The sequence below is a fragment of the Scardinius erythrophthalmus genome, assembly GCF_964197995.2.
Source record: "Scardinius erythrophthalmus genome assembly, chromosome: 5".
Taxonomy (NCBI): Eukaryota; Metazoa; Chordata; class Actinopteri; order Cypriniformes; family Leuciscidae; genus Scardinius; species Scardinius erythrophthalmus.
In genome coordinates, this window is record NC_138225.1 from 36,294,984 (window position 1) to 36,318,819 (window position 23,836).

At 41.8% G+C, this 23,836-nt stretch overlaps 1 protein-coding gene across 2 annotated transcripts in view; it reads left to right on the top strand.

Moving 5' to 3' along the window:
- LOC308691702 (uncharacterized protein) overlaps nt 1-23,836 on the top strand; it is a 228,083-nt gene that overhangs the window by 53,075 nt on the left and 151,172 nt on the right. For both annotated transcript variants that reach the window (XM_081367199.1, XM_081367198.1), the window contains exons 5-10: nt 13,583-13,705; nt 13,900-14,133; nt 15,355-15,510; nt 17,520-17,705; nt 20,656-20,778; nt 20,973-21,206. In XM_081367199.1, coding sequence (XP_081223325.1) covers nt 13,583-13,705; nt 13,900-14,133; nt 15,355-15,510; nt 17,520-17,705; nt 20,656-20,778; nt 20,973-21,206 — 1,056 coding nt within the window. The remainder of the gene's footprint in view (nt 1-13,582; nt 13,706-13,899; nt 14,134-15,354; nt 15,511-17,519; nt 17,706-20,655; nt 20,779-20,972; nt 21,207-23,836) is intronic.

The following is a 23,836-nucleotide window of genomic DNA, read 5'->3' on the forward strand; positions in this document are numbered from 1 at the left end:
CTATCCAGAGACAATGTTCCCCCAGGGGAATGGTGTCTTCACCCGCAGATGGTTCAGCTGATATGGAGCATTTTCAGCGAGGCAGAAGTCGACCTCTTCGCCTCAGAAGACAATGCTCGTTACCGAACGTTTTTCTCAAAAAGCAAGGACGCGCTAGCCCACGACTGGCCTAGCCGTCTGCTGTATGCATTTCCTCCAGTCACGATGCTACCACAGGTCATCGAACGGATCAGGGAAAGCAAGTGTGCAGTGCTACTAATTGCCCCTCTCTGGAAGACCCAGTTATGGTTCTCCGAGTTGGCACAACTGTTAGAAACAGCCCCATGGCCAATACCACTGAGGAGAGATCTCACGCAGGCGAACAGGAAAATCTGAGAGAGACTGGGCGATTTACATGCGCTATGAGTAAGTGCATCCTGCCTTGAGTTTGGGCCTAACGACTCCAGAGTCGTCCTTAAGTCAAGGCATGGTTATGTTCCTAAAGTGCTCGACTCCATTCAGAGCACAGGTTATTTCAATAGCAGCTCTTCCCTCACCAGAGTATGAAAGAGACGCGAATTTACTCTGTCCCGTCAGGGCTCTCAGAGTTTATCTGGAGCATTCTGCCTCATTCAGACAGTCGGAACAGCTTTTTGTATGCTTTGGCGGCCGCACCAAGGGGCTCGCCGTTTCAAAGCAATGATTATCGCGCTGGATAGTTGATGCTATCGCGTTGACTTATGAGTCTAAGGACCTTCATTGCCCCTTAGGCATCAGATATCATTCCACGAGAGGTATGGCCTCGTCTTGGGCTTAGTCAAGTGTAATACTTATTGAAGATATCTGTGCGGCAGCCGGCTGGGCCTCGTCGTCCACATTTATGAGGTATTATAACCTGGAAGTTCCTGCTTTGCAAGCGAGGGTTCTTTCAATACAAGATGTGTAAGCACAAACACCCTGAGCCTTAGGGCCCGATACATATCCGGTCCTGACTAAATTCAAACTATGGTACTTATAATATATATATACAGTATATACATTATAAAAGGTTTGGCCCTCATTAGGCCCATTCCTTGATTTTCCCTATACGAAGCCTGTCACGGACTGGCTTTTATTGGGTTCATACTTTACTCTTCTTTAAGCCTCAGACATCTTGGCTTAGGCTACTGAGCGGAGTGAAGTTAAGCACGCACAGCGTTTTGAAGGGGGTTCCCATAGCATAAGCTATCCTTACGCAATACGAGAGACCTCTCGAAAGGGAACGTCTCGGTTACTACGTAACCTTGGTTCCCTGAGATGAGGGAACAAGTATTGCGTAACCCGCTGTGCTACTGTGCTTTGATCAGGGGATCACTTCAACCTGAGTTTCTTGGCAAAGAATGGGTGCTTATATAACCATAACCATAAGCCAAGTCAAGTCAAGTCATCTTCATTTATATAGCGCTTTTAACAATGTAGATTGTTTCAAAGCAGCTTTACAGAGATAAGCGTATAATTTAAGGTAACAGAGATTGTTTTGGCTTTATAGCAGAGTTAAGTTATTTTCCATCTAAAGTTAGTTTTGATTGATTTGCTTCCGTCGCAACGATCATTTGTTATTAAATTAGGGGCCGCTAAGACGACACCATTCTCTATACACAGACTTTAAACGCGAACCTGTGAGAAACGCTGATGGCGTTCACATGCGCATTTAGAATGGGTTCTATAGTTATGTGCGTTTGAAAATATGCAGGTTTGGAATTCCCTACAAGCCAAGCCTAAACAAAGTACTTGTCTTTCCTTATAAATTTTGATAAAGAATTTTATTTTATTTTGTTGCTTTGGGGTAGGAACGTGAAACTAATTTTCCCGACTACGCCTTATCTGTATAGTGGTAGAGGGATCCTCCATAGGGAGAGACTAGTTGGCACTTCAGCACTGCGTTGTCATCAGTCCAGGCGAAGGTCCTTCGTCAGATATGGATACGGCCTGGATCCGGCAAGCTGCAGGAAAACCTCGGGATAAACACAGACACTAAAATTAGCGTAGATGCCATTCTTCTCATGATGTAACGAGTACATCAGGATTTATGGGAAGTGTTCCCGGTTCCGGCTGACCTAATCTATGCAGCCTAACATTAAATTATAGAAGTCTATAATGTATTATGTGAATGCTAGGTCAAAGAGATGTGTCTTTAATCTGGCTTTGAACTGACAGAGTGTGTCTGCTTCCCGGACAATGGTAGGAAGACTGTTCCAGAGTTTTGGTGCTAAATAGGAAAAGGATCTACCGCCAGCAGTCGATTTTGATATTCTAGGTATTAGTAACTGGCCGGAATTTTGAGATCGCAATAGACGTGACGGACTATAATGCGTTAAGAGCTCGCTCAAGTACTGCGGAGCTAAACCATTTAGTGCTTTGTACGTGATCAGCAATATTTTAAAATTGATGCGATGTTTAATAGGGAGCCAATGCAGTTTTGACAGAACTGGGCTAATATGGTCATACTTCCTGGTTCTGGTAAGAACTCGAGCTGCTGCGTTTTGAACCAGCTGTAGTTTGTTTATTAAGCGTGCAGGGCAACCACCCAGTAGAGCATTACAATAATCTAGCCTTGAGGTCATGAACGCATGAACTAATTGTTCTGCATTTGTCAATGAGAGCATATGGCGTAATTTAGATATATTTTTAAGATGGAAAAATGCAGTTTTACAGATACTAGACACATGACTTTCAAATGAAAGATTGGTATCAAAGAGCACACCCAGGTTCCTAACCGACGACGAAGACTTAACAGAGCAGCCATCGAGTGTTAGACAGTATTCTAGGTTATTACGTGAGGAAGTTTTTTGTCCAATAATTAGAAACTCTGTTTTTTCAGAATTTAGAAGTAGGAAATTACGAGTCATCCAATTTTTTATATCAGCTATGCATTCCGTTAATTTTGTGAATTGGTAAGTTTCGTTAGGTTTTGAAGAAATATACAGCTGAGTATCGTCAGCATAACAGTGAAAGCTAATTCCATGTTTCCTAATGATATCTCCTAATGGTAGCATGTACAGAGTGAACAGCAGCGGTCCTAGTACTGAGCCTTGTGGTACGCCATACTGAACTTGTGATCGATGAGACATCTCATCATTTACTGCTACAAACTGATAACAGTCAGATAAGTATGATTTAAACCATGCTAGTGCACTTCCCGTAATGCCAACATAATTTTCTAATCTATTTAAAAGAACGTTGTGGTCAATGGTGTCAAATGCAGCACTAAGATCGAGTAACACTAATAGAGAGATACAACCACGATCGGATGATAAGAGCAAATCATTTGTGACTCTAACGAGAGCTGTCTCGGTACTATGGTACGGTCTAAATCCGGACTGGAAATCCTCGCAGATATCATTTCTTTCAAGAAAGGAACACAGTTGTGAGGATACTGCCTTTTCTAATATCTTTGACAGAAAAGGTAGATTCGAGATCGGCCTGTAATTGACTAATTCTGTAGGATCAAGTTGCGTTTTTTTAACAAGCGGTTTAATCATAGCCAGCTTAAAGTTTTTTGGTACGTATCCTAGAGACAAAGATGAATTAATGATATTAAGAAGAGGATCTAGGACCTCTGGAAGCATCTCTTTCAGTAGCTTAGTCGGTATAGGGTCTAACATACATGTTGTCGATTTAGATGATTTAACGAGTTTAGTAAATTCTTCCTCTCCTATAGCAACGAATGAATCAAATTTTTCCTCAGGGAGACTACAATGCACTGCCTGATGCGATACTGTAGTGGGCGGTTGCATAGTTATAATCTTCTCCCTGATATTATCAATCTTATAAGTGAAGAAGTTCATAAAATCATTACTGCTGTGCTGCTTGGAAACTTCTGGGCTTGAAGCTTTATTTTTCGTTAGTTTAGCCACCGTTTCAAATAAATACCTAGGATTATGTTTATTTTCTTCTAATAGGGTTGAAAAATAAGCAGATCTAGCAGCTTTTAAAGCCTCTCTGTAAGTAATTGAGCTCTCCTTCCATGAAATGCGAAATACCTCTAGTTTTGTTTTCTTCCAGTTGCTGTAATAATCCCTTGATATGTTTCAAAAGAATTCAATGTCCAGTCTTTTTATGTTCTTTCAACTTTTACTGAGACTATTAATGAACTCGTTTACAACTATTCAGCAGCCACGCTATACACACACTTTACTTCCTTTTCCTGCGTTTCTCATACGTCATCAGTCACGTCACATACTCAGACATAACTAATCATTCTATTACATCTCCCCCTTTCAGTCTATTGTTTGCCTTATAACAAAACAAATGCTTCATTGTTACTTCAAACATACTTGTAACATTTAGGCAAAACATTTCCTTCCATATGTAGAACATACAGTCTCAAATGAACCCATTTTAACTTGGGTTTACTGTAACCTTTTTCTCATAACATTTGTCAAAGTATCTATGCTATCTCTATGCTATGTGTTTTCTCTTATCTTTCTTTCCTCATTTACAGGTCCAGGACTTGTGGTGGTCTGCTAATCCGGCCAGACCTGGTTCGTATCAGTCCGTCAGGAGATGGATTTGTTCCATATTGTTCTGGAACATTTGGTGTTTTGACAGCACTCAGTGATGTTTGTTGTGGCGAGCAGGACGAGGTCGAGGGCCGTGGGAGGACGGCGCGAGGCCGGTGGCGTGATTATGATGAGCCACACCTGTGAGACGCACCGGTCTCGCATCTCTCACGGAGGAGCGGAGGCATAAAGGAGGAGCGACGACAGTGAAGAGCGAGAGAGGACAGGCCTGTGTTTTAGTTGATGTTTTGTTTTTGGTTTGTGTTGCCAGCAGTCATCCGTGAGGGGCTGCTGGCTTTTACTTTCATTTTGTATTTGTTTTATTTTTCATTAAAATATGTTGAATGTTCGCCGGTTCCCGCCTCATTCTTCCCATAACATCATACCTCGTTACACTGGTGCCGAAACCCGGGAAGAAGGAGGGACACGCTGTCGGAGAGCCCTCGCTGCTGGGGGGGATCGTGGTGCTGAGGAGGTCGGGCAGCACGAGGGAGCGATGGCCGCCGATTGCTGCCCGAGGCGATGGTGCTGGAGCTATGGAAGAACTGGGGGGACGGAGCTCGAGCTCGCTGCCGTGCTCCTGGGTCGAGGAGGGGTGGCTGCCGTCCGAGAGGGAGCGGAGGAGTCCCGTTTGCCGTGGGCCGGAGCCTGTTGCCATCGGCCATGATGGGGGCGGAGCAGGGAACGGGAGACTCGCTGCCGGCTGCCCTCAACCGGAGGAGCCATCGCCGTCTGCCAGGAGGCGGAGGAGCGTCGAGCTGTTCCCCAACGGATGTCCAGTACCATCGCATGGCACCGCGAGTGACTCTCAGCTGGTTGAGGACCGAGCGGCAGTGTGTCCGGGAACCGGATCAAGATTTTTTTTTTTTTTTTCTCTCTCCCCTCTCTCGTCTCTGTCGCTCCTCATGCTTCCGTCTCCTGTACTCTCGCCTCGTCTGATTATGATGAGCCACACCTGTGAGACGCACCGGTCTCGCATCTCTCACGGAGGAGCGGAGGCATAAAGGAGGAGCGACGACAGTGAAGAGCGAGAGAGGACTGGCCTGTGTTTTAGTTGATGTTTTGTTTTTGGTTTGTGTTGCCAGCAGTCGTCCGTGAGGGGCTGCTGGCTTTTACTTTCATTTTGTATTTGTTTTATTTTTCATTAAAATATGTTGAATGTTCGCCGGTTCCCGCCTCCTTCTTCCCATAACATCATACCTCGTTACATTTGTATTGCGGTCTCATGCTGTGGGGTATTTACAGATGTTGTTATTGGTGCTTTCCCCACTGGCACTTTCTGTAGGTGGCGCCTGTTTTGGCGTAACATACCGCCTTGCTCTGTCTCCAACAGATATGATCGTGGTGTGACACTCCCCTTCATCACAGTTGCCTTTGTCAGCCAGGATTTTTGGGTGTCCACTTTGGTAAGGACCTGATTCCCTGGATATAAGACAGGTAGGTTTTTCACACCATGACGCCGGTTGTAGTATAAGCTTGTTCCTTTTTCTTGGCTGCATCATTTCTCTCAATGACTTTTTTGTTTGGCCATTTGGGTAACAGATTACTATCAAGGGTGGGTAAGGTGGTCCGAATTTTCCGACCCATCAAGAGTTCTGCTGGACTGGCACCTGTACTACTGCATGGAGTGGATCTGTAACACATAAGCGCCAGGAGGGGGTCTTTTTGCTTTAGAATTCTTTTAGCTACTTGTACGGCTCTTTCAGCATTCCCATTTCCTTGTGGGTGATGTGGGCTGGAGGTTATGTGTTTGAAATCTAGCTCACAAGCCAGTTCTCTGAACACCGCACTGGTGAATTGTGGCCCATTATCACTGACCACCTCTTCAGCTATACCATAGCGGGCAAAGGTGTTCCCAAGGCAAAAGTTTTCTCACTACCTGTGTACTGGTAGTTGTTGGCATGTGTAGTACCTCTAGAAACCGTGAGTAGTAGTCTGAAATGACAAGGTAGCTCTGTTTGTTGTGTTCACACAGATCAATTCCGATCCTCTTCCATGGCCTTTCGGGAAGTAGCGTGGAAATTAGTGGTTCTCTGGGCTGAGTTCTTCTCATTTCTTGGCAGGACTGGCATGACGAGACTTTAAGCTTAATTTGGGACGATATACAGGGCCACCACCATGATGTGTTTGCTCTTTCACGGCATTTGCTCAGACCCTGGTGCCCATCGTGTATGCGATCTAAGATCTCCGCCCTCAGTTTTTCAGGTATGATCATTCTGTTGCCCCTGGTGACGATTCCCTCTAGGGTTGAAAGTTCATTTCTCACGGGGAAAAAATCTCTGGCCACTGGATGCACCCTGGCTATGTGTTCAGGCCAACCTGACCGAATATATGTGATTACCTTTTGCAGGCTTTCATCTTCGGCAGTGCTAGACCGGATGATGTCCATCTTTTGCTTTGAAGCCGGCATGCTGTCAATAATGGATGCCACATAGCACTCCACATCTGAGTGGGTGTCACTACAGTCCTGTAAATCATCTGAAGGGCTCCTGGACAGAGCATCGGCCACTATGAGAGTTTTTCCGGGTGCATATTCTGCAGTAGGGTTGAATCTCATCAATCGCATCAGCAGCCTCTGGCAACGAAGTGGAACCACGTCTAGGTCTTTGGCATTTATTAGTGGCACCAATGGCTTGTGATCACTGATTAGCTTGAACTCATTTAGACCATACAAGTATTTTTCAAATCTTTCCCACGACCAGACAGCGGCCAGACACTCTTTTTCTATTTGAGCGTATCTGGTTTCAGCCTCGCTCAGTCGTCTGGAGCAATAAGCCACTGGTTTCCAGTCCTTGTCATGTTGCTGCATCAGTACACCACCGATTCCATAGCTGCTTGCATCTGCTGACACCATGGTTGGTTTTCTCGCATCATAAAATGCTTAGGTAGGTGAGGACATGAGGAGTCCTTTAATCTCCTGCAAAGCTGCTTGTTGGGCTGGACCCCATGTCCATGTTGATTTGACTTTCAGCAAGTCGTAGAGTGGCCGTCCCACATCTGCTAGGTTGGGGATGTACTTTCCCAGGTAATTGATCATTCCGAGAACTCTTTTTAACCCCTGGGCGTTATCAGGTGGAGGCAGTTTGTTAATAGCCGATACCTTTGCCGGGTCCGCCCGTACCCCGTCCGCACTGATTTCATGGCCCAGGAAGTGTAGCTTCTCTTGCCTCATCCTACATTTCCCCGTGTTTAACCTCAGGCCAGCTGATTGTAGTCGTTCCATCACCGACTGTAGTCGTTGGTCATGCTCCGCCACGTCCCTTCCGTGGATGATAATGTCATCCATGTAAACATCCACTCCCTCCAGGCCTTCTAGAGTTTCCATCATTTTCCTTTGGAAAATTTCCGGAGCGCTGGAAATTCCAAAGGGAAGACGTTTGAAACAGTACCTGGCGAATGGAGTAATGAAGGTTGTCAGTCTCTGGCTATCTTTATCCGGTGGTATTTGCCAGAACCCTGCAGCTGCATCCAGTGTGGAGAACACCCTTGCCCCATTCAGTTTAGCCGTGATCTCCTCTGCTGTAGGTAAAACAAACCTCTCCCTTTTGACAGCTTTATTTAGCTTCTTGAGGTCGACACATATATGCACCTGTCCAGACTTTTTAGGAGCTGGCACTATTGGTGCACACCACTCTGTGGGCTCCGTTACTTTCTCTATGACGCCTTCGGCTTCCATCCTGTTCAGTTCCTCCTTCACAGGTGTCATGAGGGGGATTGGGATCCTGCGCGCCGCATATACTGCATAGGGCTGTGCGTTTTCTTGTAACGCAATCTTCACTGGCTGTGTTTTTAGTAAGCCAACCTCCATTACAGCACTGTTCACCTCCAGAATTCTCTTCACCAGCCACATCTGTTCAGCTACTGTTCGACTAAGTAGGTTACTAGGGGTCTCTCCTCTGATAACATACACTTTAAATGAGTACCGGTTATTTTTTAACTCTGTATGTGCTGTAAACTGACCAATGCAGTCTAGACGGCCACCTGGGCTATTCAGTACAGTCTTAGCAGTGAGCAGTGTTTCCTCAGGCTTGAGCATTCTGAATGCTTTTTCAGTCATTATGCACACATCAGCACCGGTGTCTATTTTAAAGTTAACCGGTGTACTGCCAATCTCTAATTGTACAGTCCATTCATTGCATGAAGTTGTGCTATTAACTGAACCCAGAAAGTGGTAACTATACTCTTCACAGTCTCTTACTTCACTCACCACTTTGCTCTTGCACATCTTTTCCCAGTGTCCCATTTTCCTGCATCTGTTGCATGAGGATTTCAACGCTGGACAGTCAGATTTTTTGTGCATCCCTTTTCCACATCTGCCGCATATTTTCTCTCTTTCATTTTCTCTGGCATGTTGTTTAAACTTTGGCCGTGGAGCGTGTTGCTTCTGATGTGTGTATCGTTTATGTGCTACCTCTTGAACAGCGCACGCAGCAGCTTCTCCTTGCGCGCTAACTTGTGCTTTCACTTCCTCCGATTGGTGGGTTTCTTGCACCGTCATGTCGAGTGTGAGATTTGAAATCAGCTGTAACTTGCGCGACAGCTCCTTGTCCTGAATTCCAACCACGATTCGGTCCCTAATGTGTTCGTCACGAGTGGCCCCAAACTCGCAATGCTCTGACAGTTCATAAAGGGAGCGGATAAAAGATTCCGCTCTCTCTCCAGGACGTTGAACGCGCTGATAGAAGCATGCTCTTTCGTGTATTACGTTGCGCTTTGGTATGAAATACGAATCAAACTTGCTGAGCACTAGTTCGTAATCTTCGTCATCTCCCTCCTCTTCGAAGGTGAATGAACTGAAAATATTCTCAGCTTCGCCTCCCAGGGCATAGATAAGGGTGCTTACTTGTACACTGCCGTCCTCTAAATCCAGTTTAGTCGCCGTTCTGTAACGCGTGAACCGCTTTTTCCAGTCAGTCCATTCCGCTGGTCTCTCGAAGCAAAAGCTTTCAGGTGGGTTAAACTTCGCCATCCCGACGATCGGCACTCTGACACCATGTAATAATCCCTTGATATGTTGCAAAAGAATTCAATGTCCAGTCTTTTTATGTTCTTTCAACTTTTACTGAGACTATTAATGAACTCGTTTACAACTATTCAGCAGCCACGCTATACACACACTTTACTTCCTTTTCCTGCGTTTCTCATACGTCATCAGTCACGTCACATACTCAGACATAACTAATCATTCTATTACAGTTGCGCTCCATTTTTCTGGCTGCTCTCTTAAGGGCCTTCTTTAAGCGCAACGGAGCAACTGTGTCTAAAGTGCTGGAAAAGAGAGAGTTAAACGTTTCTGTTGTAATATCTAGTTCTTCTAAGCTATCTGGGATGCTGAGATGATGAAACTGATCAGGAAGATTATTAATAAAGCAATCTTTAGTAGCAGAAGTGATAGGTTTCACATATTTGAAACACGCAGTCGGCTTTGCAGCCTTGGCTAAATGCAAATTACACGAGACTAGGTAATGATCTGAGATGTCATCGCTCTGCTGCAGAATTTCAACGGCATCAACATCTATTCCGTGTGATAATATTAGATCTAGAGTATGATTACGACGATGAGTAGGTCCTGACACGTGTTGTCTAACTCCAATTGAATTTACAATGTCTTTAAATGCCAATCCCAATGCATCTTTTTCATTATCGATGTGTATATTAAAATCACCAACAATTAGTACTTTATCTGCAGTCAATATTAATTCTGATAGAAAGTCCGCAAATTCTTTGATAAAGTCTGTATGGTGCCCTGGTGGCCTGTATACAGTAGCCAGCACAAATCTCAAACGTGATTTATCGTTTACACTATATATTTTTACATTAAGCACCAATGCTTCAAAAGAATTATATTTAAAACTTGATTTCTTAGTGGTTTTGAAACTATTACTATAAATTACAGCAACACCACCCCCTTTGCGTTTCAGACGAGGCTCATGTTTATAACAGTAATCTTGCGGGGTTGATTCATTTAAAGTAATGTAATCATTTGGTTTTAGCCAGGTTTCTTTCAAACACAGCACATCTAGGTTATTATCTGAAATCATATCATTAACAACGAGTGCTTTTGAAGTAAGTGATCGAACATTCAGCAACCCAAGCTTTAGCATTTGCTCATCTGTATTATAGCTGTTTTTTATTTGTTGAACATCAATTAAATTTGTAACCTTATATGGGTTTAAACGTTTTTTGGATTTCCAAGTTCGGGGAACAGACACAGTCTCTATATGATGATAGCTAGGTGAAAGAGGCTCTATGTGATGTGATTTATCTGACCTTGGTGACGCGAGGCCGCTAGCAGACGGTCGGTTTAGCCAGTCTGTCTGCTTCCTGACCTGAGCCCCAGATTGTCATGTTTGAGCTCTAAGACTATGAGCCATATTACTAGAGAGAAGAGCAGCACCATTCCAGGAGGGATGAATACCATCTCTTTTCAACAGGTCAGGTTACGCCCATTCTGGCGGGCTCTGACGCGCTAGGGTGCGAAGCGGCCTGATTGGTTCGCACGTCTGAGTCGCCTCGCCATTGGTTTGTGCAGTTGCTGCAGCACAGCCAATGACCGCGCTAGTCGCTCATCTGTGTATGCTGTGCAGCTGCACTGCGTTTTAAAAAACCTCAAAAAAAAACCTCGCTTCAATATTCTCGAGAAAAGGAGTTTTTAGAGTATGCTAGTCCCATAGAGTATGCTAGCCTTGTGCAATACTTGTTCGCTCATCTCAGGGAACCGAGGTTACATTAGTAACTGAGACGTTATGTGTTTAGTGCTGATTTTTTAATTCACCCTGCTCGAAAAATACAGGCTATGTTCGCGTGTTTTGGATGATACTGCGAACAGCAAAAATCTCTGACATTTAAAAAAATTCAGATGTGGCTTCACTTTCATATGTGGAATAAAATTGTATAGGTACTCTATCGGTCAAAACTTTGTATTTGGTACGTTTTTTTTTTTTTTTTTTTTTTTTTTTTTTTTAAATAAGTCTCTTACTCTTAGCAAGGCTGAATTTATTTGATAAAAAAACAGTAATATTGTAAAAACAACAATATTGTAAAATATTATTGGTGTTTTGGTTACACTTTATTTTAAGGTGTCCTTGTTACAATGTAATTGTACATTTAGGTATTGAGTAATATTATTAGAATGTACTTACTATAGAGTCAGGATTAGGGTTTTGTTTAGGGTTAGTTGAATGTAATTATTCATAATTTACAGTTATTACTACTGTAAGTACATGTAACAAGGACACTGCAAAATAAAGTGTTACCACTGTTTTCTATTACAATGTATTTTAAAAATGTAATGATGCGAATCCTGTGATGCGAAGCTGAATTTTCAGCATCATTACTCCAGTCTTCAGTGTCACATGATTCTTCTGAAATGATGATTTATCTGAACCCATTGCACTGATTGTAAAACACCTGCCTCAACTCTGGTGTTGTGCCTGCTGCCCTCAAGACTGCTGCAGTCACACCTATTCTCAAAAAACCGGACTGCGACCCAACATCACTATTAAACTACCGCCCTATCTCCAACCTCCCCTTCCTGGCCAAGGTAATGGAAAGAGTGGTGGCCTCTCAACTTCACACTTTTCTTAATCACCATGACCTGTATGAGTCTTTTCAATCAGGCTTCTGTTCATGTCACAGTACAGAGACTGCTCTTCTACGCATAGTTAATGACCTCCTCCTGTCTGCTGACTCTGGTTCACTTAACATTCTCATCCTCCTTGACCTTAGTGCTGCTTTCGATACCATCAACCACAATGTTCTAATCACCCGTCTGTCTGCTATTGGTGTTTCTGGCACAGCACTCACTTGGTTTCAGTCTTACCTCTCCAACAGAAAGCAATTTGTAACACTGGGTCCACATCAGTCTTCCAAGTCCCCTGTCACTCGTGGTGTTCCCCAGGGTTCTGTACTTGGGCCCCTACTCTTTCTCATATACATCCTCCCTATTGGCCAGATTATATGCAGCCACGGTCTTAACTTCCACTGTTATGCAGATGACATCCAACTCTATCTTACCACTCCCTCTCCCTCTGACCCACCACCATGCTCCCTCACTGACTGCCTTTCTGACTTAAAATTATGGATGCAAAACAATTTTCTCAAACTCAACACAGATAAAACCGAAATTCTCCTGATTGGCCCTAAAAGCATCCTCTCCAAATCTCCCAGTCTCACTCTCAACATTGATGGTTCACCTGTCCGACTCCTCCCTTAGCTTTGATCCTCAAATCAGATCACTCACTAAGACTGCCTTCTTTCACCTCCGCAACATTGCTCGCCTCCAACCCTTCCTCTCTGTTAGTGATGCTCAGATTTTGGTTAACTCCTTCATTATGTCCCGTCTAGACTACTACAACTCACTTTTCCTTGGTCTCCCTGCTAAATCACTTCAAAGGCTTCAATATATTCAAAACTCGGCAGCCAGGCTCCTCACCCATACCAGACGATCAGCACACATCACCCATTTTCTCCACCAACTCCACTGGCTACCGGTTCCGTCCCGGATCAAATACAAAGTGTTACTACTCACCTACAAAACACTCCACAACCTTTCTCCCCCCTACATCCGTGACCTCCTGATCCCTTACACTCCTTCCCGCTCACTCAGATCCTCTGACCAAAATCTCTTGGCTATCCCCCGCTCCAGACTCTCCACCCTGGGTGGCAGGTCCTTCAGTGCCTTGGCCCCCAAACTCTGGAACCGCCTCCCACAATCTCTTCGTGACTGTCCTTCTCTTCCCTTCTTTAAAGCACATCTCAAGACCTTTTTGTTTAATGATCACTTCTCCACACCTAACTCATAGCTTCATACAGATAACTTGTCTTTGTTGTATTGTTTTGGTTGTTTGTTGTTGTGTTTTCCTTGTAAAGCGACCTTGGGTTTGAGAAAGGCGCTATATAAAATAAACTTATTATTATTATGAAATCATTCTAAAATGCTGATTTGCTGCTCAAAAATATGGGCAGTTCCTGATATGGGCATGTAAACAATCTTGTTGCTTCTGGCTTTTGAAACTAGATTTTTAAGAACATTTTTGATGAAATCGCTTCTTTCTTTCCAGAATTTAGTGGTCAGAACTGTGAGGAGAACATTAATGACTGTCCAGACCATCGCTGCCTTAACGGAGGGACCTGTGTGGATGGAGTGAACACCTACAATTGCCAATGCAAGCCAGAGTGGACAGGTACCAACTGCCTACTCAAACCCTACACTTCAATTACAGCTAGACACAAAGACATTTTTGAATCAGTAAGGCTAACAAGGTTTTATTGGGTAAAATCTCTTTTTTTATTGGCATTGTATCTGTGTTTAGAAAGGTACATGCTGTATTTTGCAGTGAAATTAACGGCTATAAGTATTTATATATTCATTCCTCAGGTCAGTTCTGTACCGAAGACGTCAACGAGTGCAATTTGATGCCCAATTCCTGCCAGAACGGTGGTACATGCTTGAACACGCAGGGTGGATACAGCTGTGTGTGTGTGAACGGCTGGACAGGGGATGACTGCAGCGAGAACATCGATGACTGCGCAGATGCTGCCTGCCTCGCAGGAGCCACATGTCATGATCGGGTGGCCTCCTTCTTCTGTGAATGTCCTCACGGGCGCACGGGTGTGCATAGTTTTTTCACATGCAACTGAATCTTGGTTTGAGGCACTCATTTCTTTTATTGGAGCATTAGCTTTATGAGAGCTTTGAGCAAAACCACTGAAGATAATTTAAAGACCCTATTTTTAGTTTAATGGACTTGTTAAGAAGTTAAGATGGGACATATCAATTTGCTTTTTTAATCTGCTAAAATGAATTTAGTCCGTATTGTATACACTTGCACATAGATGATGTAAAGCTAATAGCCATGGATAAAGTGTCATGAAATTATGTGTGACACTTTATTTTACAGTGTTTCAATTGTAGTCTTTTAAAAATCATCTGAAATAATAAACTTAGTGCAATTAAGTGTTGTCAAAAATATAGATTTTTCGATAAATATCGATACCGAAATATCTGAACTGCTTCCAAAACAAATTTTCAGCAGAATTGATACATGATACAAGCTGCGCTTTCTCATCTCTCTGACAGCGAGTTGACACACAAACCTGCCTCCCCTCTATCACTCGTCTCATTTGCTTCGAATGAATTGCCCCGGCATATGATTGCGCATATTTTGCATAATTTTACTCATTTTTTCAGCTTTTGTGCTCACACCCAAAGTTTGCGCACATAAAGCTGCCTCTCAGTACTAAATTGAGTTCTTTTTCACTGCTTATTGCACTTAAACAGTCAAAAACACACAAAATAATGTACAAAAAAATGCTGGTTTGGCGAGTATTCATGTAAACACAGTCAGTTATTTTTTAAGTGCACGTAAACAGTTGAGAAAGAAAATGCATGTGTAAGGTCAGGTCAGGTCAGGTCTTAAAGTGACAGCAGTCTAATATACCTGCTGCCAAATTATGAGATAATATTAAAAAATATCTATATGACAGTTTTTCCCAATGGTATTGATGTCAGAATTGTGGCCAGTGAAAATGCTGCGTAGCTGATAACTTTGGAAATCCACTAGCCACAGTGGCTGGTGAGCAAAAAAGTTAATATCAAGCCCCTAACCTAACCATATAGTCAGTACATGTAGTTAAATAATTATTACTCAGTACTTAAATGTATAATTACACTGTAACACGGACACCTTAAAATAAAGTGTAACCAACATTTGTTTTGATTTCATGAGGTCTTTAAAACCTGCCATGCTGTTTAAATAGGAGACATTCGCTTATTTTTATTGTCATAAATTTCTGTACAAGCTAATGTTTATTGTGTGTATGGATGTCTTAGGTCTGCTGTGTCACCTGGATGATGCTTGCATTAGTAACCCATGTCAGAAAGGCTCAAACTGTGACACCAACCCAGTCAACGGCAAGGCCATCTGTACCTGTCCTCTGGGTTATGTTGGCCCAGCCTGTGACCAAGACGTTGACGAATGCTCACTGGGTGAGTAATGGCTTCTTTAAAAAAACACCTGAATAAAATGAACACTTGAACAACACAGCAACCACCCAGAACACCCAATCAACCACTTAAAACACCCTGCCAACCTGAATGTATTAGTGATCGAATGATGGATTTCCCCCCCAAAAAATTTAAAGGTGTTTTGTATGGAGCGAAATATGTGCCATAATTTAACAAACAAATCCAGCATTTTGCAAACAAACTCAATCTACTTTGCAAAGGAAAACTCGACTCGCAAACAAACTCAATCTACTTCGCAAAGGAAAACTCGACTCGCAAACAAACTCGATCCACTTTGCAAAGGAAATCTCAACTCGCAAACAAAAAGAAACCAATGTGTAAGCACAAAGGTCACAAATGCGTCCAGGCAGATTTTCTCACAAATACGTCCAGGCAGATTTTCTCTCAAATACGTCCAGGCAGATTTTCTCACAAATGCGTCCAGGCAGATTTTCTCACAAATACGTCCAGGCAGATTTTCTCACAAATGCGTGCAGGCAGATTTTCTCACAAATGTGTCCAGGCAGATTTTCTCACAAATGCGTCCTGGCAGATTTTCTCACAAATGCAGTTGAGCAACTTCCTCTTCTAAAACAGTAGATGGCGCTAAACTATAGGCTAATTTAGCGCTAGTCTCCCAGGAGAAGCACTGATTTGAAAATTGCCTTTGCCTACAGCTGAGGAAAATGACCGGGGAAAGGGGGTGTTTCTGTCTTATTTGATCTATAATTAACCTTTTTGAGGTTTTCTCTTGCCAAACGTTTATTGCATATCTAGACAGAAATCCACATTAGCACTTAGTAGCACTTCACTCTCTAGGATCGGGGAATCTATAAGCTGAAAGCTCTGCCATCTTGTTGCTTTTTGTCATTTTTTTCTGCATCGGACTCATGCGAAATTACTAAATTAGTGATTATGTCTACACTTGAATGAATCTATTTCTTTCGTTCTCTATAAAGTAATGAGAACATTTAATTTAATTGAAAGGAGGCTCCCACTTATTTATTTATTTAGCCTAGTTGGAATTCAGTCAGCTTAACAATTAATGTAAAAAAATAATTAATGCAAAAAACAAAAAAAAAACAAAAAAAAAAACAATATACAATTGTTTCTTATCTTGCCTGTGACGTAGCCTATGCAGTGCCCAAATTATTATTTTGGACACACAAATGAAACCCGCCGCTCAATTAAATGAAATGTTCTCATTCATTTATGGAGAACGAAAGAAATAGATTCGTTCAAGTGTAGACATAATCACTAATTTATGGTGCTAATGTGGATTTCTGTCTAGATATGCAATAAACGTTTGGCAAGAGAAAACCTCAAAAAGGTTAATTATAGATCAAATAAGACAGAAACACACCCGTTCACCGGTCATTTTCCTCAGCTGTAGGCAAATGCAAGTTTCAAATCAGAGCTTCTCCTGGGAGACTAGCGCTAAATTAGCCTATAGTTTAGCGCCATCTACTGTTTTAGAGGAGGAAGTTGCTCAACTGCATTTGTGAGAAAATCTGCCTGCACGCATTTGTGAGAAAATCTGCCTGGACGCATTTGTGAGAAAATCTGCCTGGACGCATTTTTGAGAAAATCTGCCTGCACGCATTTGTGAGAAAATCTGCCTGGACGCATTTGTGAGAAAATCTGCCTGCACGCATTTGTGAGAAAATCTGCCTGGACGCATTTGTGAGAAAATCTGCCTGCACGCATTTGTGAGAAAATCTGCCTGGACGCATTTGTGAGAAAATCTGCCTGCACGCATTTGTGACCTTTGTGCTTGCACATTGCTTTCTGTTTGTTTGCGAGTCGAGATTTCCTTTGCAAAGTGGATCGAGTTTGTTTGCGAGTCGAGTTTTCCTTTGCGAAGTAGATTGAGTTTGTTTGCGAGTCGAGTTTTCGTTTGCAAAGTAGATTGAGTTTGTTTGCAAAATGCTGGATTTGTTTGTTAAATTATGGCACATATTTCGCTCCATAGTTTTGTGTCTCTTTTTTAGGTGCAAACCCTTGTGCACATGCTGGAAAGTGTATAAACACAAAAGGTTCCTTCCAGTGTAAATGTCTGCAGGGATATGTGGGTGCTCGATGTGAACTGGACATAAACGAGTGCATGTCCAACCCATGCCAGAATGATGCTACCTGTTTGGATCAAATTGGAGGCTTCCATTGCATCTGTATGCCAGGTAATCCAAAAAATCTGCTGCATTTGGTTTTGGACAGTCTATATCTAAATGCTCACTATATATTACCTCATTCTGGTGATGTCATTACCTCACATGACCAATCTGTGATCCAATAAATAGCTTTTTTTTTTACTGTAGCTCTGATTATACTGATGCCTGTCTACATAAAGCTGATATATTGTGTTTATTATAGACAAAAGAAGCATCGCTAAGGCAGGCTGAATTCTCTTGCTAAATCTGGAACTAATCATGCAACATATGCTTCACCCAAACTGGCAAAACAAAGGAACTAGTTCAGGTTCCTTTCTGACTAACAAAATAATAAGAGTCCATCTTTCCATCTTTTGATGATATTCTTTTTCTCAATGTTTATGTATTTTCTCTGGAATCTTTTAATGAAAGGTATAAAGTACAGTAAATCTAGTTCAAATTGAAATTCCTAAATATTATTACCCCAATCAACAAAACCTCTACCAATTACATACAATATAGCAGTAAAATAAAATGCCTGGCAAAATAATAGGTATGCACGATTTATCAGCCACTATATCGGCATCAGCCGATATATGTTCATTTTTAATGTTATTGTTATTGGCCTGATAAGAAAATTTGGTCGATATATTACAGCCGATAAATAAAGATTATTTCCTTCGGCTGAGACACTTCAGATGCACACTGTTCACCATGATAGTTTTGAATTGCTTGAAATATGACTGGAGTGCAACATATGCAGCGCAAGTCTGTCATATTGGCTACATAAAATTATAGACATAATATATAATTTTGTGCTTAGGACATGGTTTTTAATTGTAAGACTTTTGTTTTTGTAATCAGGCAAAAATCATATAACAATTTGGATTTAGATTTCTCTGCCAATATATCGGTTATCTAGCCTGGCAAGCCAGACCTACATCAAGATGTTGGGTCTGGCAACTCACTATAGACACGGCTCAATCCGAGGGGCGGGATAAACGGCTGTCTTTCAAATTCCCTCTGCATGAAATAAGAACGCTTCAACCAACCAGCGCGTTTTCCCAACAGCGGAGCTAACGTCAGTTGATAGATTCAACTTTTGCCATATCTGGCCGGCAAAACTACGAACACATCTTCCTTTTTTTAAGAATGACTTAAGTGCTGTTCTTTGCTCTTTTCTCAAAGAAAAACTTAACTCCAAGTCCTCCAGAGTCGCGGCCAAAGCCGTAGGAAAGACAGCTGTTCGTCATCAGCCATTCTTTGTTTTCAAGTAGCAGGGAACCGTCACAACTCTGTCATCATTATGTTAAGCCCGCCCCGCCTACTCTATACACAATGTGATTGGCCTGACCCAATTTAGGTTTTTGCAGCTCGAAAGTCAATGGAGAGTTGCTAGACTACCCTGGCTGCAAAATACATTTTGCTGCCGCTAGTGTGCGTCTAGATTTCTAGGTTATCGGCTTTCAAATATAAAGAATCAGTACATCCCTACAAAATAAATAAATGAATCAACCGAACAGTATATCAAAACAAAAGAATAATTTAAAAATAAAAGATGAAATTAAATGGATATAAAAAATACATAAATAAAAAATACAGTTACAATGCAGTTCGGGTTTGTGACAGAAAGTAGTGACAAAAACACAAGCCACATGACATGGAAACATATTGGTCAAAATAAAAAGCTGCACTTCCACTGCAGCTCTGTGTGTGTGTGTGTGTGTTAGGGCTGCACGATATTGAAGAAAAATGCGATATGCGATATGATAATGCTTAAAGTGTGTAAAATAAACTTAAATTATCTTTAAAATATATTTAAAATGATATAACCTACTTACTTGTTTCACATTCTTTTTGTGACAAGAAAACACCCCTACAACTTCTGAAAGTGAACAGCAGTGTTTTACTGTAGCATAAGAAGTGTTATTTTAACATCAGTGTAAACCACGGGATTTAGGGTTTCAGGTTATCCTACATTAGGTTTATTTAACAACAGAAACTGAATAATCAAATGTAAAATAAAACACTGCTTAGTTTTCACTGTATGAATTAAATATATACTGATTCTTATTAAAGCTACAAAAGTTATTTAGCCAAGAGCAGTGAGTGATTTTCTCTCCGTCTTTTGTTCATGACACCAGATTATTGCAAGCCGTTGCGATATGCATATCGCGATATATACATTTGCGATATTTCAATAATTTCGATATATTGTGCAGCCCTAGTGTGTGTTGTGTGTGTGTGTGTGTGTGTGTGTGTGTGTGTGTGTGTGTGTGTGTGTGTGTGTGTACATTTAGGTATTGAGTAATATTATTAACATGTACTTTCTAGAGTTAGGATTAGGGTTTTGTTTAGGGTTAGTTGAATGTAATTATTCATAATTTGCAGTTATTACTACTGTATGTACATGTAACAAGGACACTGCAAAATAAAGTGTTACCACTGTTTTCTATTACGATGTATTTTAAAAATGTAATTTGGTCCCACTTTATATTAAGTGGCTTTAAGTACTATGTACTTACATTGAAATTAATAATTTGATACAATGCACTTATTTTGTAACTACATGTTTTTACATTGTACTTACATTTAAAAAATTCCTGTATGTAATTACAGCTGTAATTAATTTATGTAATTACATTTGTAATTACACAGTTGACCCTTCCCTTACACCTTAAACCTACCCAATCCACCACACCTGTCCCTAACCTTACCCGTATCACACCTCAATAGCAGCAAAAGTGTTTTACAATACATCATGAACACAATAAGTACATTGTACTTATTTTTTGATGTAAGCACATAGTACTTAATGCCACTTAATATAAAGTGGGACCGAAATCTTTCTAAAATTCTGATTTGCTGCTTAAAAATATGGGCAGTTCTTGATATGGCCATGTAAACAATCTTGTTGATTCTTACTTTTGAAACTAGATTTTTAAGAACATTTTTGATGAAATCGCTTCTTTCTTTCCAGGCTTTAATGGTCAGAACTGCGAGGAGAACATTGATGACTGTCCAGACCATCGCTGCCTTAACGGAGGGACCTGTGTGGATGGAGTGAACACCTACAATTGCCAATGCAAGCCAGAGTGGACAGGTACCAACTGCCTACTCAAACCCTACACCTCAATTACAGCTAGACACAAAGACGTTTTTGAATCAGTAAGGCTAACAAGGTTTCATTGGGTAAAATCTCTTTTTTTATTGGCATTGTATCTGTGTTTAGAAAGGTACATGCTGTATTTTGCAGTAAAATTAACGGCTATAAGTATTTATATATTCATTCCTCAGGTCAGTTCTGTACCGAAGACGTCAACGAGTGCAATTTGATGCCCAATTCCTGCCAGAACGGTGGTACATGCTTGAAAATGCAGGGTGGATACAGCTGTGTGTGTGTGAACGGCTGGACAGGGGATGACTGCAGCGAGAACATCGATGACTGCGCAGATGCTGCCTGCCACACAGGAGCCACATGTCATGATCGGGTGGCCTCCTTCTTCTGTGAATGTCCTCACGGGCGCACGGGTGTGCATAGTTTTTTCACATGCAACTGAATCTTGGTTTGAGCCACTCATTTCTTTTATTGGAGCATTAGCTTTATGAGAGCTTTGAGCAAAACCACTGAAGATAATTTAAAGACCCTATTTTTAGTTTAATGGACTTGTTAAGAAGTTAAGATGGGACATATCAATTTGCTTTTTTAATCTGCTAAAATGAATTTAGTCCGTATTGTATGTACACTTGCACATAGATGATGTAAAGCTAATAGCCATGGATAAAGTGTCATGACATTATGTGTAACACTTTATTTTACAGTGTTCTTGTTACACATCTTACATGTAGTTGCTATAGTAATTACTATAAATTGTGGATAATTGCATGCAACTAACCTAAACCACACCTTAATCCTAATCAGGGTTTGGTATTATGCGTGTGGATTTCAGCAGTGGCGTGTAACGCAGTCACTCCTACTAGCCAATTTGGCAGGTTGAATTATGTAGCGACTGACCGAATCCTGATTGTTTTTCTCATGCTGAACAAATATGAACACATACATGTTCAAATTCAGAAAGCCTTAAATGAGGTGACTTGGTGCCGCGATGTCTAAGCGATGTCTACAAGTGCAAATTACAAAGACTGGCTCCATTCAGTGTCTAGGACTAACTGCTTCCCTCATCAATTTTTACGATTCCTCAGGCCGATAAGTGAATCTGCATACAAAACTACTTTTGTCTCTGAGATTGCCATTTCCAAATTAAACCCCCAACCCCTCACGTGGTACGCGTACCACGGGATGCAACAGATGCCGACCATAAAGTCACCTCACACACACGCAGAAACCTAATACAGAAAATGACTTTTTTACCCATAAAGTCACTCTTAAATGTACTAAATATATCCCTTTTGTGTTAAGATGTTTATAAACCATAGGAAAGCATATATATGTCCTATTGTAACATTAATCGAACTGCAAATGCCTATACTAATGCATAATAATGTATCTTTGCATTGCTACAACATCTATATTCTATTTTTGATACCTGTGCGATCCTTTTGACCTGATGGAGTTGATTTCGATAACCAATTGCAGTAATTTGTATCATTAGACACATTTCATATGACTTGAGCAAATCTTCTCAAATTCGATCTCACTCATGACTCATTCGAGTGGGTGTGTCTAACAGGACAAAGGAAAACCTTCCGCTCTTCGGCCTGCTTCTCTTCTCTTTTATTTCTTTGTATGTTTTCTATAATCAAGTTTCGTTTTCCTATTCGCCTCTGTTCATTCACGAGCTGAATGAACTTAGCCTGAATCATTCTCGGTAACGTTACGTTCAAGTGAACCTTCAAATCTTCCCACTACACAACTGCGGAAGAAACCAGGACACGCAGCTCAGCTCTAAAAGGGACACACCGATCCCTTTTTCTCAGCTCCACAAAAGAGTGCCTCAAACTGCAAGTTTCTGACATATTTTAAAGCTGAATCTAGGTGTCTCTCAAAAGGGTTCTTTTTTGGTAATAAGTTGCCAGTCTCTTCTTCAATTCTCTCTCATTCTCTCTCTCATCCTTTTCTGTCATTCTATCTTTCTCTAAGTCTGATCATTTTATTCTCCCTCTCACTGTTATTCGTTATCTTGTATTGTTTAACTGTATTTTATGTACATAGACATATAATCCGTGTATATTGTGTAGTTTGATGTTGTCACGGATTCAATCATCAATGATACCACTCCATCAATATCAACTCAGCGCACCTGGTCACGCTCGTCATCCCCGGAATTCTAATCGTTACCACCTGCGCGTTAATCTCATTCACCCTGATGAACGCTGTTATATAACCTCAGTCAACATTCATTCAGTGTCCGGTCTCGTCTTTCGTTACCTGACTCTCTGGTTCCTGGAGATCTTCATCCGGATTCAAGTTTATGATTCCTTCAAGTGGTTTATACCATTTCCTTACGTCCTGTTTATATCTCCTCTGCAGCGTCCGTGAAGTAGGCTTCCAGTGACGCACCTTAACCTTCCTGGGGTTCTCCCATACGGATCATCGACACTTCTAATAACCTATCGTAAGATCCAGCTGATCCATTCAAGCTCTACCCTCCTCACTCCTTCACAAGTATCCCCGGGGACTTCCATCTTCGTGGGACATTACAAGCCTTCAAGTATTCTGAAGTTGCTTATGCTTGATCAATAAACCTTGTCACTTTATCTTGGTGTCTTCGTTTCTCAGTACAAGCGTGACAGAAGACCGGACCACACCATGCAAGCTTCATCGGCTTCTGATGTCCCGCTCCCCGGTGCAGTGACCGATCAGGGTGCCACCATATCGACTGCTCCGGTACGCTCGTCTCTCTCCGCGGCATCATCCACTCCGCCCACTACACTTCAAGAAACGCTCGCTGAACTCAGTCGCACATTACAGAGCCTCAGACCCACCTCCAACAGCCCTATGGCTCGACCTTCATCTTATTCTGGAGAAGAGGAGTGCAGTGGATTCCTCTTACAGTGTCGACTTTACATGGAGATCCACGCCCCTCAATTAACTTCTGAAAGAGCCAACATAGCCTTTGTTGTTTCTTTACTTACCGGTCGTGCACTAAGTTGGGCACAAGCCTTATGGAATTCCAATGCACCTGCTCTACAATCGCTGA